Source organism: Pseudonaja textilis, chromosome 11, assembly GCF_049901715.1.
Source record: "Pseudonaja textilis isolate UNSWEBS1 chromosome 11, rPseTex1.2, whole genome shotgun sequence".
In the NCBI taxonomy this organism is placed as follows: Eukaryota; Metazoa; Chordata; class Lepidosauria; order Squamata; family Elapidae; genus Pseudonaja; species Pseudonaja textilis.
Window position 1 is genome coordinate 21,166,168 of NC_142000.1, and position 15,910 is coordinate 21,182,077.

At 45.4% G+C, this 15,910-nt stretch overlaps 1 protein-coding gene across 1 annotated transcript; it reads left to right on the forward strand.

The window, feature by feature from the left end:
* Positions 1-900: 900 nt before the first annotated feature.
* Positions 901-15,786, forward strand: CIBAR2 (CBY1 interacting BAR domain containing 2). The gene is made up of 9 exons (XM_026719736.2): positions 901-1,036; positions 3,266-3,500; positions 4,545-4,613; positions 5,564-5,665; positions 9,671-9,676; positions 11,248-11,352; positions 12,607-12,720; positions 13,407-13,511; positions 15,502-15,786. The coding sequence occupies exons 1-9, from the start codon at positions 1,017-1,019 to the stop codon at positions 15,628-15,630; spliced, it is 885 nt and encodes a 294-aa protein (XP_026575521.1). The 5' UTR covers positions 901-1,016; the 3' UTR covers positions 15,631-15,786.
* The last annotated feature ends 124 nt before the right edge of the window (positions 15,787-15,910 follow it).

Below are 15,910 nucleotides of genomic sequence, written 5' to 3' on the forward strand. Positions count from 1 at the left end.
TCCCTCCAGAACATTGTCCTCTACATCTCCATGCAACACACACCAAAAAGAGATGCGTTTTGAGCAGCTGGCTGTGGCTTGATAGGTTTGACTCCTGTCTCCTCCTTAGGGATCTCTCCTTCCCCAGTTTAAGCCATCATTGACCCAAATCCAGATGGGGAGAAAGGAGACTCCAAGTTCTCTTGTGCTGCAGTATTATTAAAGACTGACTTGCCAGCGTGAAGCCAATGTCAAGAATCACAGCTGGCAAAGATTTCATTTCTGTCCCGCCCCATTATTTCGTCCCAAATGGTGGTGAGGGGAGAGATTGGGTTGTTTAAACAGGAGGAAGGGGAGTGGGTGCTTTTTCTGTACTTTGGGCCAAGCTCCAACCACAGGAGCTAAACCTTGTGAACCCAATTTCTACCCCCGAACCAGAATTTTTCATTGCTACTTTTAATATTCACTCTGCTCTGTTGTTGTTTTTATCAGGAGTCGTTTTGCTCCCTTGAGACCTTGTGCATTTGGGGAAAAAAACCCTCAGTAGCATTGATGATGTTACCTAGTTGGGTAATGAAATGTCTGCAAGAAAGCCACCAAGCTCTCAGAGATCGTCAAGGACCCCTCATTTCAACCCTGAGCCACAAATATCCCCCTTTATTGAAAACAACTCCTTGCCCAACACAGGAGGCCATGTGGAACACAACCCACAAAAGAGAACCAAGATGGAACTCTCATATTGGTCAACGGCAGACAAAGTCAAGCAGAACAACAACAAAAACAGGGTCGATCCACGTGGTGCCCTGGCTTAAACAAATATTCAGTCAAGCCCTGCTTCATAAATTATCTGCCTTCAAGAATCTGTGATCCATGGAAACCAGGAAGCCCCTCCCTTTCCCTTGGGGAGATCTTTGTTGATGGGGTTGCCATACCAACCAGGTCAGGAGCAGCACCTGAGAAGACAAGGGTGCAGCTCTCCGTTCGCCGTGTTTCACGGCTGCAAAGACTGAGGAGGCCAGCTACGTTCCCCTGCAATCATGAACGTCATTCTTTTCAGGTAAGGCAAGGGGTTTACTCTAATTGGAACTACTCCCTCTTGCAAAACAGGCTTAAGCGTTGCTTGTGGGAGATGCAGAATTTTCCGTGCAAGCAGGAAGATCTGACGGTGGGAGGCTGAAGCCCTGGTGGGAGTCCCTCTGGTGCCTTTATTACTTAAAAGAGCAGTATCGATGGAGACAGTAAGTGATTGAGATCTGGCCCAAGGGAGCTAAGAATTTAATTTCTGCCCTGGGACAACCACAAGGAGAGAAGAACAGCTGTGAAGCCAACAAGGCTAGTGCATGATTTGGGGGATGGAGATTCAGAGGGAAAAGTGTGAGTTGCAAAGAAAAAATGTTGCGGGTTTAATTCACTGGGGTGGGAGCTTGTCTAAGTGTGCACAAGGGCACAAGAAAAAAATAGCAACAGCACTTAGATATATACTGCTTCACAATGCTTTACAATTCTCTCTAAGCGGTTTAAGAGTCAGTCTATTGCCCCCAACAATCTGAGTACTTATTTTACGTGGAAGGATGGAAGGCTGAGTCAACCTTGAGCCAGTCAGGATCGAACTACTGGCAGTCAGCAGAATTAGCCTGCAATACCGCATTCTCACCTCTGCGCCACCACGGCTCTTATACCTGACAGAAGGTCAAAGCTCTTTCGTCTTGACCCATGGATACACTGTCCACTGCTTGGAAATTCTGCAGCTATTAAAAACCACTTGCCTCCATAACAAAGCATCCACCTGGTAGTCAATTGAATCCAGATGTGTCCCACAGTTTCCCCCCCCACCTCAAAGCTGTCTTCGTGGCTCCCCTCCAGAGGGCGGCAGGATAAGCCACATCTGGAGGAAACCATCTACAGGAGATCTGAAAGCAGGAGGGATTTCATTCGGATCTACTTCTAGATCAGGGATTCTCCATGGATGGTCCATGGACATCTGGCAGCCCCAGTCTCCCTGCTGTGTGGCCAGTGTCCAATTTCTCATGCATTTCTCCGCTTTCACCAACAATCCGTTGCCTGGTCTTGACTTGCCAGGCCAGCCACCGTCTCAAGTGAAAAATGTGTAACTGTTGTGGCAGCCAGCAGTAGAATCGGACAGTGGGGAAGAAAGGGGACCAGTCCAAGGACTCAGATGAGGGTCCTGCATCCGATGCAGAGATGAGGCCAGGACCATCTGGGAGTGGGGTGCTGCCTCTAGAGTCTGGCAGCAGCAAGGCAGAGGAACAACGGGAGCCTGTTTCCTGTGCGCATGTGCACAGAGCTGCTAGAAGGCGAGAGCAGCTGAGACAAAAGAGGCGACTTGGGAGTAAATCTGGGAGGTGATTGCCCGTCCCATAAGGGATAAAAGTCAGACCTCAATGACAACACCTTTTCAGGAAGCAAAGTCATTCAATAGATTCTGAGTCTTCCTTGAAGCTCTGTGAACTTTGGTTGGTTTTTTTTCTGGTACTTCGGTTGGTTTCCTTTCTAGTCAATTGGATACATCTGTTTTTGACTGCATTCCACAGAACTGAAAGGTGGGTGCTTATCTTGGGGACTGTTTAAGATTAGTTTTGGCTGGGAATGAAAACAATCCCCAGCGTTGCTGTAAAATAGGTTTTGCTTTTAAAACAAGTTTGTGATTAATTGCGTTTGACGAAGCCTGGGTCAGAACAGTAACTCTACAAGAATCCTGCTATTGGGGTAGGCGGCATATAAAGTGAAAGAATGAATGAATGAATGAATGAATAAATAAATAAATACAGTTAGTCCTTGCCTTACAACAGTTAATCTAGTGATTGTTCGGTTACAGCAGCACTGAAGACAGTGACTGATGGCCATTTTTCACACTTATATGACTGTTGTAGCATCCCCAGGGTCACGTGATCAAAATTTGGCTGCTTGGCCAAGGACTCATATTTATGATGATTTCAGTGCCCCAGGGAGAGGTGACGTTAACCCTCTTTTGCAACTTTCTGATAAGCAAAGACAGTGGGGAAGCCAGGTTCACTTAACAACCGTGTGATTAACTTAACAGCTGCAGGAATTAACTTAACAACTGCGACAAGAAAGTAAAATGGGACAAAACTCACTTAATGACTGTCTTGCTTACCAACAGAAAGTTTCAGCTCGATTGAGGTCGCAAGTCAAGGACTGCCAGATGTTTGATGGATAACGGAGATTTTTTTTAAAAAAAGAAATCACTTCTTGCTTCAGGGAAACCTAAGCTTGCAAAAAATTACCTCTTGCTCCTTTGTTCTAGAGACACCCAAGTGCAGATCATGGAGAACACAATTGCCAATGCCGAGACATACTTTGGCAGCTTCTGCAGCCTGATGGCGGCCTACACCCGCAAGACTGCCAAACTTCGAGACAAGTCTGATATTTTGGTGAAAAAGCTCATCGACTATGCCAACACGGAGAATCCCGAGCTGCGAACAACGGTGAAGAATTTCGCCGAGGACCTGGCCAAAGTGCAGGACTACAGGCAAGCGGAGGTGAATGTGGCGATAGAAACTCATTGTGTACTGAAAGGTCCTTGGATATTAGTAGCTCGGGTTGGAAGTTCTGTTGTGGGTTTGAGCTCTGAGTTTGGCTCCGATTTGGTTGCCAACGTTTCGTCCCCATTCCAGGAGATTCTTGGGTGTAAACCCAAAGTGCACTGAAGATGTCTCCTCAGATGGGGACCAAACATTGGCAACCAAATCGGAGCCAAGCTTGGAGCTCAAACCCACAACCTCCATTCTGTACGTCACACCCAGGAGCACCACATCTTCGCCCCTAAAGGAGAGGTCCCCAAACTTGACACTTTTAAGACTTGGGGACTTCGACTCCCAAAATTCTCCAGCTAGCAATTCTGGGAGTCGAACTCCACAAGTCTTAAAGTTGCCACGTTTGGGGACCCCCAGCCCTAAAGAAATATTTGGCCTCTGCAAAAAGGAAAGGATCAATACAGTCAGGACATGGGATGGAGGGATGTTGATTTAGTTTAGGGGATGATGAAAGGGCTCCAATGATTCTGCGGTATGCATTTCTCCAAGGGTGCATCCTGTTTCCATCAAGGGGTGGATGATTACAAAGCTGGGGTGCAAAGGTAGTTATCCCAGAAAGATCAATCTAGATAAGAGAGTTCTGCTAATCCCTGGTTTGTGATCCTATCTTCCTTTTCTAGCATTCTGGGAGTTGAAGTCCACCCATCTTAAAGTAGCCCATGTTGAACAATATGGCTCTAGATCAGGGGTGTCCAACCTTGGCACCTTTTAAGAGTTTGTGGACTTCAACTCCCAGAATTCCCCACTCAGCATGGCTGGGGAATTCTGGGAGTTGAAGTCCACCATCTTAAAGTGGCCAGGGGTTGAGCAATGTGACTTTAGACTGTCCTGACCACAACTCCCAAAGTTCCCAGCCAATCTTGGGCATGACACATCTGGAGTCCAGCTGTTAAGTAGCAAGCTGCAGTGCAGAGGGGAGCTGTGAGCCAACTGCCAAACTGTTTCTTTACAGTGACCTTTGAATAGCGGCCAACACAATTTCTCATTTAGGTGGAGCGGCTGGAACAGAAGGTGGTTGAGCCTCTCAAGGTGTACGGAGTGCTCATCAAACAAGCCAAGGTAAGCAATTCATCTCCCCTTTTTTTTAGCACCCCTGCACTGAGCTGGCAACAGCAGAACAAGAGAGCTGAGCTGGATGCATCGTTCAGGGCATTTTCCCCATCTCTGCTGAATCAGGAGGTCCAAGGATGGAGAAGTGATAATGATGAAATATGCACGTTCTGGATGCTCATTGAACTTGTTTTATTGCAGATGTTTCATAACCCAGCTGGGTAACAGCATCATCACTAAAAGGAGTGAGGTTTGTGGAGAGGAGGATGAGGAAGACTATGGGGTCCTTGGTGATCTCTGAGCTTGGCTGTTTCCTTGCAGATGTTTCATGATCCAAACTAGGTAACTCATCAGGTCATAAAACATCTGCAAGAAAAGGACCAAGGACAGAGAACACTAAGGACCACACAGTGCTCCTTTCCTCACACCTCACTGCTTCCTAGCATTGATGATATTCCCTAGTTGGGTCATAAAGCATCTGCAAGAAAACTACCAAGTACAGAGAGCATCAAGGACCCCATGATCGTCCTCCTCCTCCTCTTCCTCCTTCTCCTCCTCCTCCCTACATGCCCACTCCTTTCTAACACTGATGATGTTCCCCAGTTTGGATAATGAAACATCTGCAAGAAAACAAGCCAGCTCAGAGAGCACCAAGGACCCCACAGTCCTTGAACCCTGAGCTACAAATCTTCTCTTCTATGGAATATGTACTTTGAATTGACTTTTGCTCCACACTTCAAACCATGGTTATTTCCTTACCATGGTTCTCTTCACCGCTTTTCTCGAATCAACCATAGCTGATTGAATGCACACAACTCAGCAAACTACAAAGCCTGGGCTTACAAACCAGCTGCGCCCAACCTGTCCATCTGCAAAGATGCCACTCAGATCTATTGAGCTGCATAAAATGTTTTCAGTTCTTCAGGGCCAAACAGATTTTTCTTCCTTGCCTTCGACAGGCCGAGATTAAAAAATTCAGCAAAGCCCGGAAGATTGAAATAAAACAGCTTGAAAAGTTGGAGAAAACCAGACACAAGTCGCCCTCCAATCAACATATGATCGTATCCTTGGCTGAACATAATTGAGTCAATTTCTCCTTTGGCTTCTGGAAATGTATTCACTGTTAGTTATTCCAGTGTTTCTCAACCTTTGAAGATGCGTGGACTTCCAATTCCCAGAATTCCCCAGCCAGCCAGCCAGCTATGCTGTGCTAGGCTATGCTGGCAGGGGAATTTGTGGAATTGAAGTTCCATATTATCTTCAAACTGCCAAAGCTGAGAAACACCTATTTATTTATTGAATTTATTTGCCAACTATCTCACCATGGGGCTCTCTAGGTGGCTTAGAATAATGAAAAGGAAGAAAATAAAACAGAAACAGACGTAAAACAATTAAGCCCATGAAATAGACAATTAAAAGGAACACAAGGAGAATAACACAGGTAGTCCTTGACTTACAGTAGTTCATTTAATGACCAAAATTACAACGGCACTGGAAAAATTGGCCTATTACTGTTTTTCACATTTATGACTGATGCAGAATCCTGTTCATGTCATGAAAATTTGGACGCTTGGCAACTAATTCATATTTATGATAGTAGCAGGATCCCACTGCAAAGTTATGGAGAAGTCAGATTCACTTAACTTAACAACTGCAGTGATTCATTGAACAACTGTGGCAAGGAAGACCATAAAATGGGGGCAAAACTCACTTGACGACTGTCTCGCTTACCGACCAGGCTCAATTATGGTCCTAAGTGGAGGACTACCTGTATATCAATATGATAACCCCCAAAGATGGAAGGGTAGAGAGCAGAGAGGAAGAGGAGGGCAGGTTGGAGTCTGCCATCAATCCAGCAACCAGCCCCAGTGTGGAATTCCCCCGTTGGACCCCGGGGCCAAATGTACCCCAATCTCCCCAATCCCCCATGATCACCGAATTCCGATTTTCTCAAGTTTGGTGGGGTTGTTTTTATTTTTTTGGCCAAGGGAGGTTTGTGTTACCAAAATGATTTCTTCCGAAAACTCTCCACAAAGCAGCCGAAAAGATTGGAAACAGACGTGCACGGGGGAAATATCGCTCAAACGAGGAATGCCAATAGACAATTAATTTCTCTAGATTGCTACCAGCAGCCCCGAGAAGCCGAGTGAAAAACCACAGGGACATAGTTTAATACCCAGAGGTGCCAAACCTCACTCACAGATGGGCAAGCTGTCAGTTTTAGTTTCTCATTTTTCTGCCAATATTGTCAAGTAATTCTGCTCCACGTCTGAATTGGCCAGGTCCTTCTTAAACTTCACACAATAATGTGTGCACCTTGGTTCACCTTTTCCAAACTGCTTGGGGTGTTTTTTGCTCGCAATGTTGCCTGGCGACTCAAATTACATCCGTCATTTCCTCTACAGGAATCCTTTTCTGTCACATTTTCATAAATACATGCATTTCTTGCAACCTTTCCTTGCGCACATCACATTACAATATATTATGTTGAACCAAAAAGCAGTTATACTTTGAGGAAGCCTAAATCCGCACATTAACTAGGTTTTGGATTTGCATTCTCATTTGAAATGCAAAATTAAATACGTTTACACCTCGATGCAAATTAAATATTTCCCCCACCCCGTGTTTATGTCTCGCAGGGCTACAAAGCTAAAACAAGAAATTAAAAATATGCTACGGAATCCTAGTTAAGTCAGGTGCTTATTGCTGTTCTAGATTTTAGCCGGCGAATATCGTTATTAGGCTGAGACCAGGAAACCTTCGTGTGTATGCAGAAGGCTCAGAAAGAGATTTTTAAGCACATATAAAAGAGAGAGGTAACTGAAGATAACCCCTCCCAAACCCTAGTTGTTTTCCTAACATCTGTCTCCAAGCCTGTTTTTGCAAAGCCAATCAAAAGGTTCCCTTTTCACCTTCAGAGTGATAAAAACCTTAAGATTTTCCTGCAAATTCCTTGGGGCCTGGCGATTGACATCAAAACAGCTTCTTAGCATCCATACCTTTAAAATGCCAGCGAGAACGGCAGTCACCTTCTTTCATGACATATTAAACCTACGGGGAGGGGAAATAAGATCTTGCTGGGGAAAGACACCACAAGATAATCCTAAGAGATTTAAAAAAAAAAAATCTTTTTTTTATCATGCGTCTTCCTGCAGATATTTTAAGCGGGATATTGAAGAACCAAATCGCTGTAGTAACAGACACGGAGGGAGGGAGGAAAATTAAAGGTGGCAGCTCTGAAAAGCAAATCCTTTGGGAAAATCCTTTGGAGGGGGGGCAGAACAGGTCAAGCAGCTGTAGGAACTAATTTGGTGCTAGTGGTGAAGATGCCGGATTAGAAATCAGGAGGCGGTGAATTCTGTTTCTCCTCTGGTCAGGGAAGCCAGGTGCTTAACTTCAGGGCTAGCCCCTTGCTCTCAACCCCCCAACAACACAGCACCTGCCTGTTGTGGGGAAAAGCAGGAGAGGAGGGAGGATTAAGTACGCCTGTCTTGAGCTGTACAAAGTAAAGGGGCACGAATAAATAAATAACAACACAGGGAAAGGGAGAAAGACACCTGGAGATCGGTAGAGCGGGGAGTGAGACAGATGATGGCATGGATCATCCATCATTATCGGATGGGAAAGGAGTGAACACCTGATAAACCTACCTGATAAACCAGCATCTAGCAGCTTGGTGAGATAGACCAGATCAGGAATGGCCTCAACAGCAAGGCTTGAATTCTATCTGATTAAAATTTATTGAGTGTTCTCCAACCACAACTCCCAGAATTCCCCAGCCAGCATGGTGCTCACAACTTAAAAGTTGATGAAGTTGGGAAACACCAGGCTACAATAAGGGGATCTTGCAAGTCCTCCCTTCCCTTCCCTTCCCCTCCCCTTCCCTTCCTTCCTTCCTTCCTTCCTTCCTTCCTTCCTTCCTTCCTTCCTTCCTTCCTTCCTCCCCCCAGGAGACAGTGGGGAACCATCCCAGAATCTCTTCCTATCTTCTTTCCCCGAGCTTCTATCTTTTGTATCGTGGTTTCCTAAAACCTTCATCTTCACCATCATCTTCCATCTTCACCATCATATTCTCAGGAGCAGATAAATCAGCCTCCTTCCATCCCATTCTCACAGATCCTGGAATACCGATTCCAATTTTTCAGCCACAATCTCTTTCGGTTCCTTCCTCCACAGAGGAGTAGTTACCAGGATGAACTTTAAAGTTACCAAGTTCATCTTGGTCTTCAGGGACAAAATCGGGTGCCCCATAATTCTAAAAGACCATGCAAGGAGCATCCAGCATTTCTGGACTTTCAGAGAAAGTTTTGCCTGTGGGCTCTGAATCTGCTCACTCTGGGATTCATTCCCATGTTTTGACAAAGTCTGTAGACAGCCAGATGGAGCCACACGCCCACACAATTACAGCCCCTCATTTCCTTTCTTCAAAATGTGGTTATGCTTTCCTTTCCCTAAATGTTTCCCCTCGCCAAGAGATGAAAACAGTCAACCTGAGCATCTCGGAGACTATTTTTTTCGGGGTCTAAATGACCCAGATGTGCTCCAACCTTCAGACTATCCTCGGTCAGATGACCTACCCACCTTCTAATCCTTCTTCTGCCTCCCCCACCCTAGAAATGTCTCTTCCTGCTGTTTCTCCACCCAAACTCAACAGACAAAATCTTCCTGAAGGCTCTGCGACGGATTCATGGACACGGCTGCCCCCTCGTGTTGAAGTTACCGAACGGCCAAGCTCTGTGTAACTTGATAAATGTTATCCGTTTTAGTTCAGAGAGTCCAGACGCCAAGTTCAAAGGCAGTGTTACCCAAAAGTGGACTCTGGAGGACTGCTACTAGACGGTTTCTCATCTAGTCTTTCTTGCTCTCCTCAAAGATCAGTCTTACCAGCTACCTGAAAGAACCAGCATACTGCAAAGCATGATGTATGATTTTGTTCCAAAGAAGCCATTTATTTTAGCAATGGTTTAGCCAAGCTTTAGTAAGATGGACTCCATCATAGCCAGAACTGCTACTATGATAAAAGTTCTGTTTCCTGTTCAATGTTTTGCCTTGACTACCACCTTCAGTCACAGGTAAGGGGTTTCTTTTCTTGTAGAAGGCCACCAAAGACCCAGTATTGCTAAAATAAAGACACAAGTGGAGATCGTCTTGATACAAGAGCTGCTCTCCAGAATAAATGTCTACTGGACACAGTGTTTCCGCAAGGGTATATTCACAAGAGAAGTTCAACTATTTCTTTTTTTGAAAATGCTTCTCCAATAAGGAGACATGCTAAAAGACCCCCAGATAAGGCAGATGGTCTTCTTCCATAACTTTATGCTCCTTTTAGATATGGGAATTTTCAATATATTTCCAGACAGAATTTCTAAGAGGGCTACCAAGTTGGAGAAGGCTTGGCCTCAAGATACTAAGTCTTAAATTCAAATCAATCCATAAAAAGCATTTGTCTTTCTTCAGGAGCTAAAGTAAAGTAGTTTAACTTACAAATATGTCTTCTACACATTTTCTCCAGATGTTGTATGAGGGCCCAGGAAATGTGTCCACCCTCTGATACCTTCCACTGTTCATGTAAATTCATGAGTTAAGGAGGAGATACAGGCTGAGTTGACCCCCTCCTAATCCACAATGTGGAGAGAGTCATGAATAGAGTCGTGTTACTTTGTAAAGCTTTGTGTTCTATGTGACACAGACCATCATGGCTTGTCTAATGGACAACCCTCAAATCAAACTGCAGCAAGAGAGATGATAGATGGATAGATAAATAGACAGACAGACAGACAGACCAGACAGACAGACTGACCAACTGACTGACTGACCATCCTGGGGTAAGTGACATTTGTTCCAGAATTCCCTCAAGCTTCGGTTTCAAACCATACGTACAAAATGACACCAGTTATGCTCAGAATTGGAAATAACATGTACTGCATTCCTTTCACTGCAGTCCAAAATAAAGAGAGAGCCATTCTCATCAATATTCTAAGAACAAACCAGAGTCATTCAAAGTGATGTAGTCCTGTTGAAACCAGTAGTGCGATTCAACATTTTTTACTACCGGTTCTGTGGGCATGAGTTGGTGGGCGTGGCAGGGGAAAGGATACTACAAAATCCCATTCCCTTCCCGCCCCACTAACCTGCTTTCCAGCTCCTTTCTCCTGTGCAAGACAACTAAAGGAGACCCAGCCGATCAGCTGGGACTCAATGGGAGGCAGAGGATAGATGGGGTTGGCGGGGCCAGTCAGAGGTGGGATTTGCCAGTTCTCTAAACTACTCACAATTGCCGCTACTGGTTCTCCAGAACTGGTCAGAACCTGCTGAATCCCACCTCTGGTCCTGTTGAAACCACGCCAAAGAACCTGCTTCCCTATATGATGTGAGGAAGCTCAAAAGGCCTAGCTGTCGGATGTCCTCAGATCAAGCTTTTGACCCATCACAGAAGGAGACAGGGCCAAGGACCTTGAGGTGCTTCCTTGTACCAAATTAACTACTCGTATCTAGCGAGAGGTTCGGAAGACGTGTTCCTCTTCCATCTTGCTCGGTACCATTGATGGGGAAAGCGGCGCTTGATGTGATGCACCTTCCCCATAAATATCTCCCTGGGTTCCGGGCAACCATCTCATCCATGTTCCACCCCTTTTTGGGCCAGGTTGAGTCTCAGGCGCACAAAGCTTCACTGGATGCAAGTCGGACGACTCAACAGCTTGAAGAGACTGTAGATGAATTCCAGAAGCAGAAGTTAAAAGATATCCAGGTAAGCTGCTTAGGAGCTGCTTCAAAAGCTTTTAATTATTTGCGCTGTTGGCGGAGACTAAGATCCCAATTTTTTTCCAAATGAAAGCATGTTCAGGTGGGGCTGGGTACAACCTTGTGAAAATGCGCAACATAAACACAGAGAGCTGCATTTTAAAACTGCAAACTACATCAAGCAAACAGTCCTAGAGGAATCCTATTTGTTTTAAATTATCATCATTTTTTTATTTTTTTATTTCTTGATTAAGAGCGTCCAACTCCAAAATCACTCTGGGCAGCTTATAAAACATCCTTTTATTGTCTTCTGCAAAGGATTAGAATGGAACATAATATAATGCAACAAAAACTGCCACTGTGGGAGGTCTCACATAAAAACTGAAAAAAATCCATATTGTTATAATTAACCTAAATGTATTGACCCCTTCATAAATACGGCAATGCTTGATTACTACTGGATTTGACTATTGCTGAAAAAAATGAATACGAAATTCAATATTCAGCTTCACTTCACTGAGAAAAACTGCTAAAGGAAACTTGTCAATTTGCAAGTTAGAAATTGAAAAGAGGAACTATATACATGTGTTCTCTATAAGTACTATCTATGTAGTACTTGGATAGATAGATGATAGATAGATGATAGATAGATAGATAGATAGATAGATAGATAGATAGATAGATAGATAGATAGACAGACAGACAGACACAGAAAGACAGACAAGAGGAGGAAGGAAGGAAGGAAGGAAGGAAGGAAGGAAGGAAGGAAGGAAGGAAGGAAGGAAGGAAGGAAGGAAAGAAAGAGGGAGGGAGGGAGGGAGGGAAGGAAGGAAGGAAAGAGAGAGAGAGAGAGAGAGAGAGAGAGAAAGAAAGAAAGAAGAAAGAAAGAAAGAAAGAAAGAAAGAAAGAAAGAAAGAAAGAAAGAAAGAAAGAAAGAAAGAAAGAAATTTATATTTTTCTGCAATTTGCTTCCTTCCTTTTGGAGGCTGTAATTTTGACCTCACTGTTACAGTAGCATCAAGCTAGAACAAATGTATATTCCATTATAGAGAAGACATTTGGGTTTTTCAATTTTCGCTCGTCAAACTTCACATGAAAATTACATGTCCCAAGTGACTTATTCAGACCAGTTCTTATGAGGCTGAGAAAACAGGACACTTCCAAGTATGCCAAAGAAATTGTTTACAAAGAAACTGTTAGGAGAATTAAAAAGACAGTCAAGACTCACATTTCGTTGCTCCGCTGCTTCCTTACCTTGCAGAAGATCTTCCTGGATTTCACCGGCATCGAGATGGCGTTCCATGCAAAAGCTCTGGAGGTTTATTCCCAAGCATTCCAAACTCTGGATAATTACGATGCAGAAAAAGATTTGGAGGTACCGAGCGGTGGGAAAACACAGAGGCTGGGTGGTGTCCATTTGTGGGCTGTGGCATAATTCCTGCAACAGCACAAAGGCACCTGGCTAAACTTCCATCGCCAACATTTGCACAAAAGGGGAGCCATTCTGGTTTGCATTGTTCGCAAGAAGCCCCAAGAATCACGCAACTCACCAGAAACTCCACCAAGACTCCAAGATCCCTCTCATAGTCACTGCTGTTAAGCCTGGTTTCACCCAGTCTTTTATTAAAGTATTAAATTAAATGCACGAAATAATAAACAACTTTTTGGTATATATCTTTTTTTAGGTAATTAGGGCAAAGAAGTGTTGTTGAGTTGGCCACACCTATCCAGTCACATGACCACCTAGCCATGACCACCCAGTCACATGACCAGCCAGCCACGCCCACCCAGCCAGTCATTAGGGCAGAGAGCCCCTTGCTAAAAAAATTTGAAGCCCACCCCTGGCTATAGGTTCAAGCATGTAGTCAATATAGCCAAACTATTCAGCTTTATTGGGTGTTTTTTGACCTCTGCCCGACATATAGATCAGTGTTACTCAATCTTGGCCATTCTTAAGATATGTGGACTTCAATTCCCAGAATTCCCCAGGGTTCAAAAGTGGGATTCTATCCCTCCAACTGGTCTGCTGGCCTCCTCAAAATGAAATTCTTGCCTTGACAGGACTTCAGAGCAAAAATACAACTTGCTTCCGGAAGGTTCCCCGACTCCAAGCCAGCCACTGCCACCAACCCAATCTCCAGCCTTCCATGGTCCACAGGAGCACAGGTAAGGAAGGACAACGTGGTTGCTCAAACCTGGCTTGGATGAGGAAGGACTATGGGGAAAGAAAAATCCCCAGGAAAGGGCAGAAGGACGGATTTGGGCATTCCAAGGACAATCAACCCAAATGGTGTAGGTAGGGTCTCCCACTTGGGTGGGGGGTTGGACTAGATGACCTACAAGGTCCCTCCCAACTCTGATTATCTGTTCTCTGTTAGGTTCAAGAAGACTGGGGGTCTACGGAGATTCTCAGTCTTCTGGGTCATGGTTGTCCCCAAGGTGCTTTTTCAAGAGGCAACGGGACTTTCTTTGCTTTTCTTTGAAGACATTTCGCTTCTCCTCCAAGAAGCTTCTTCAGCTCTTCTTCAGAGCTTCTTCTTCGGAGCTGAAGAAGCTTCTTAAAGGAGAAGCGAAATGTCTTCAAAGAAAAAACAGAAAGTCCCGTTGCCTCTTGGAAAAGCACTTTTGGGACAAGAAGACTAGGTCCAGCCTACATAAACTACCTTGTTCTGTGGGCCACAGGAAAGAAACCCAGAGGGCCAAAGGGAGTTATGGAAGGAAAGGAGTCAACTGTCACCCCAAAGGGCAAGGAACAAGAGGCAGAGCCAGGAAACAAACCATCATCCACAGTCTTAAGTCCCGCCAAGAAATGCAGCTTAAAGAATGAAGAGAGCAGCTCTTACAAATGTTGGTAGCTTGCTTGGAGCAGGTTTTCTCCACCTCAGCTGCTGCTCATCAAAGGCTGATTGGCAAGAAGGCCTACTAGAAGCCAGTGCTTGCTCCCGAGTAGACCCAGGATTGAGGCTTCCAAGCCAGCATTAAAGCTTCCAAGCCAGCATTGTTCCACCCAAATTAAGGGTGGGGTTGTGCAGAGAAAAATACTTCGGGGGAGGGGGGTTAACCCACTCTGATTCATTTGGATGGAAGGAATCAGGACTTTAGCTTTCCCTCTTCAGGACTAAACGGGACTCCCCACATTTCCATGGGATCCTAAGAGAAGCCATCCTGAGGTGACTTTTTTTTCCCCTCAGAGGACTTTTTCCACATGGGGAAAATGGGGGCAAGAAAACAGGGCTGTTTCACAGCAGGGGAAGGTGGGGCGTCCATTGGAAAGTTCCCCCACCATTACGTCCCTCCAACAACTCCCTGAACCCCAAATCTCCACTGAGGCAAACTCCAAAGAAGTCCTCAGGGGCGCCAGGTCTGAGGTAAGAAAACAGGCCCCTTTCCCACCGCAGGAGAAGGACGTGCCTGCAAAATGGCGGGATTTTAACTTCAGAAAGGGCCCAGACTTTGATTCATGGTTGAGCAACTGGGTCTTGGGTGGCGAAACCAGGTTTGGGTGGAGGGAAAGAGGTCTAAATTTGGGGTCTAAGATGGTGGCTTCAAGTCAAGCAGCCAAGTACAGGTAGTCCTCATTTAATGACCGTTCAAAGTTACAACGGCACTGAAAAAAAGGAGACCAATGGCCATGTTTCACGCTTACGACCGTTGCTTCCCCCGTGGTTATGTGAAGAAAATCCAGACGCTCGGCAGCGGTCTCATATTTATGACGGTTGCAGCGTCCCACGTGATGCCCTTTTGCGACCTTCGGACCAGCAAAATCGACGGGCAAGCCAGATTCACTCAACAACCCCGCTTACTCACTTAACAACTGCAAGGATTTCACTTAACAGTGGCGGATATAAAGGTTGTCAAACGGGGCAAAACTCGCTTAAGAAATGTCTCACTTAACGGCATACATTTTGGGCTGAATTGTGGTCGTAAGTCGAGGATTACCTGTACTGCAGGTGGGGAATCTGATTTCCTGGAGTCAAAGCCCAAAAGAGCTGCTGACCAATGTGGGGTGCCCATAAGAGGGGGTGTTTCGGGGGTGGGTGGGTGGAGGAATTGACCTTCCCAGAGTCCAAACACAGCCTTGGCACTGACCATGACAGCAATCGTGGCTTGTTGTGCTCCCGTAAACGTAACCCTGGTTTTCTTGGTCCCTCTCTAGAGTGTCCCCAGCACGCTCCAGAAACTGACATTGGTGGAGACGGAAGAAGAATCTGAAGAAGAGCAGATGCAAGAAACCAGCACCGCTAAGCCCCCCCAGATCTGGCGGGTGGCCAGCAGGACCCCCTGACGCATTTCTCCGTCCGTGATACTTAGACCTTTTTTTTTTATTTTGTTCCTCGGCCAACTTTCTTTGCCCCTTAGGGTTTCCTCCCGCTCGGTACCTGCTCCCTCCTCCACACCCCCAAATCGGACATCGCAATAAAAGCCTTTGTGATCAAGGACATCCTTTTATTTTCCTTTGGGAAAGGGCGCCCATGCAGGCCCCCCCTTTCAAAAGCTGGTTTTCATACACATCAGATCGGGGTTTTGCAAGAGGCAAGTTGCTAGTCCACTGAAGAGCGGGGCCG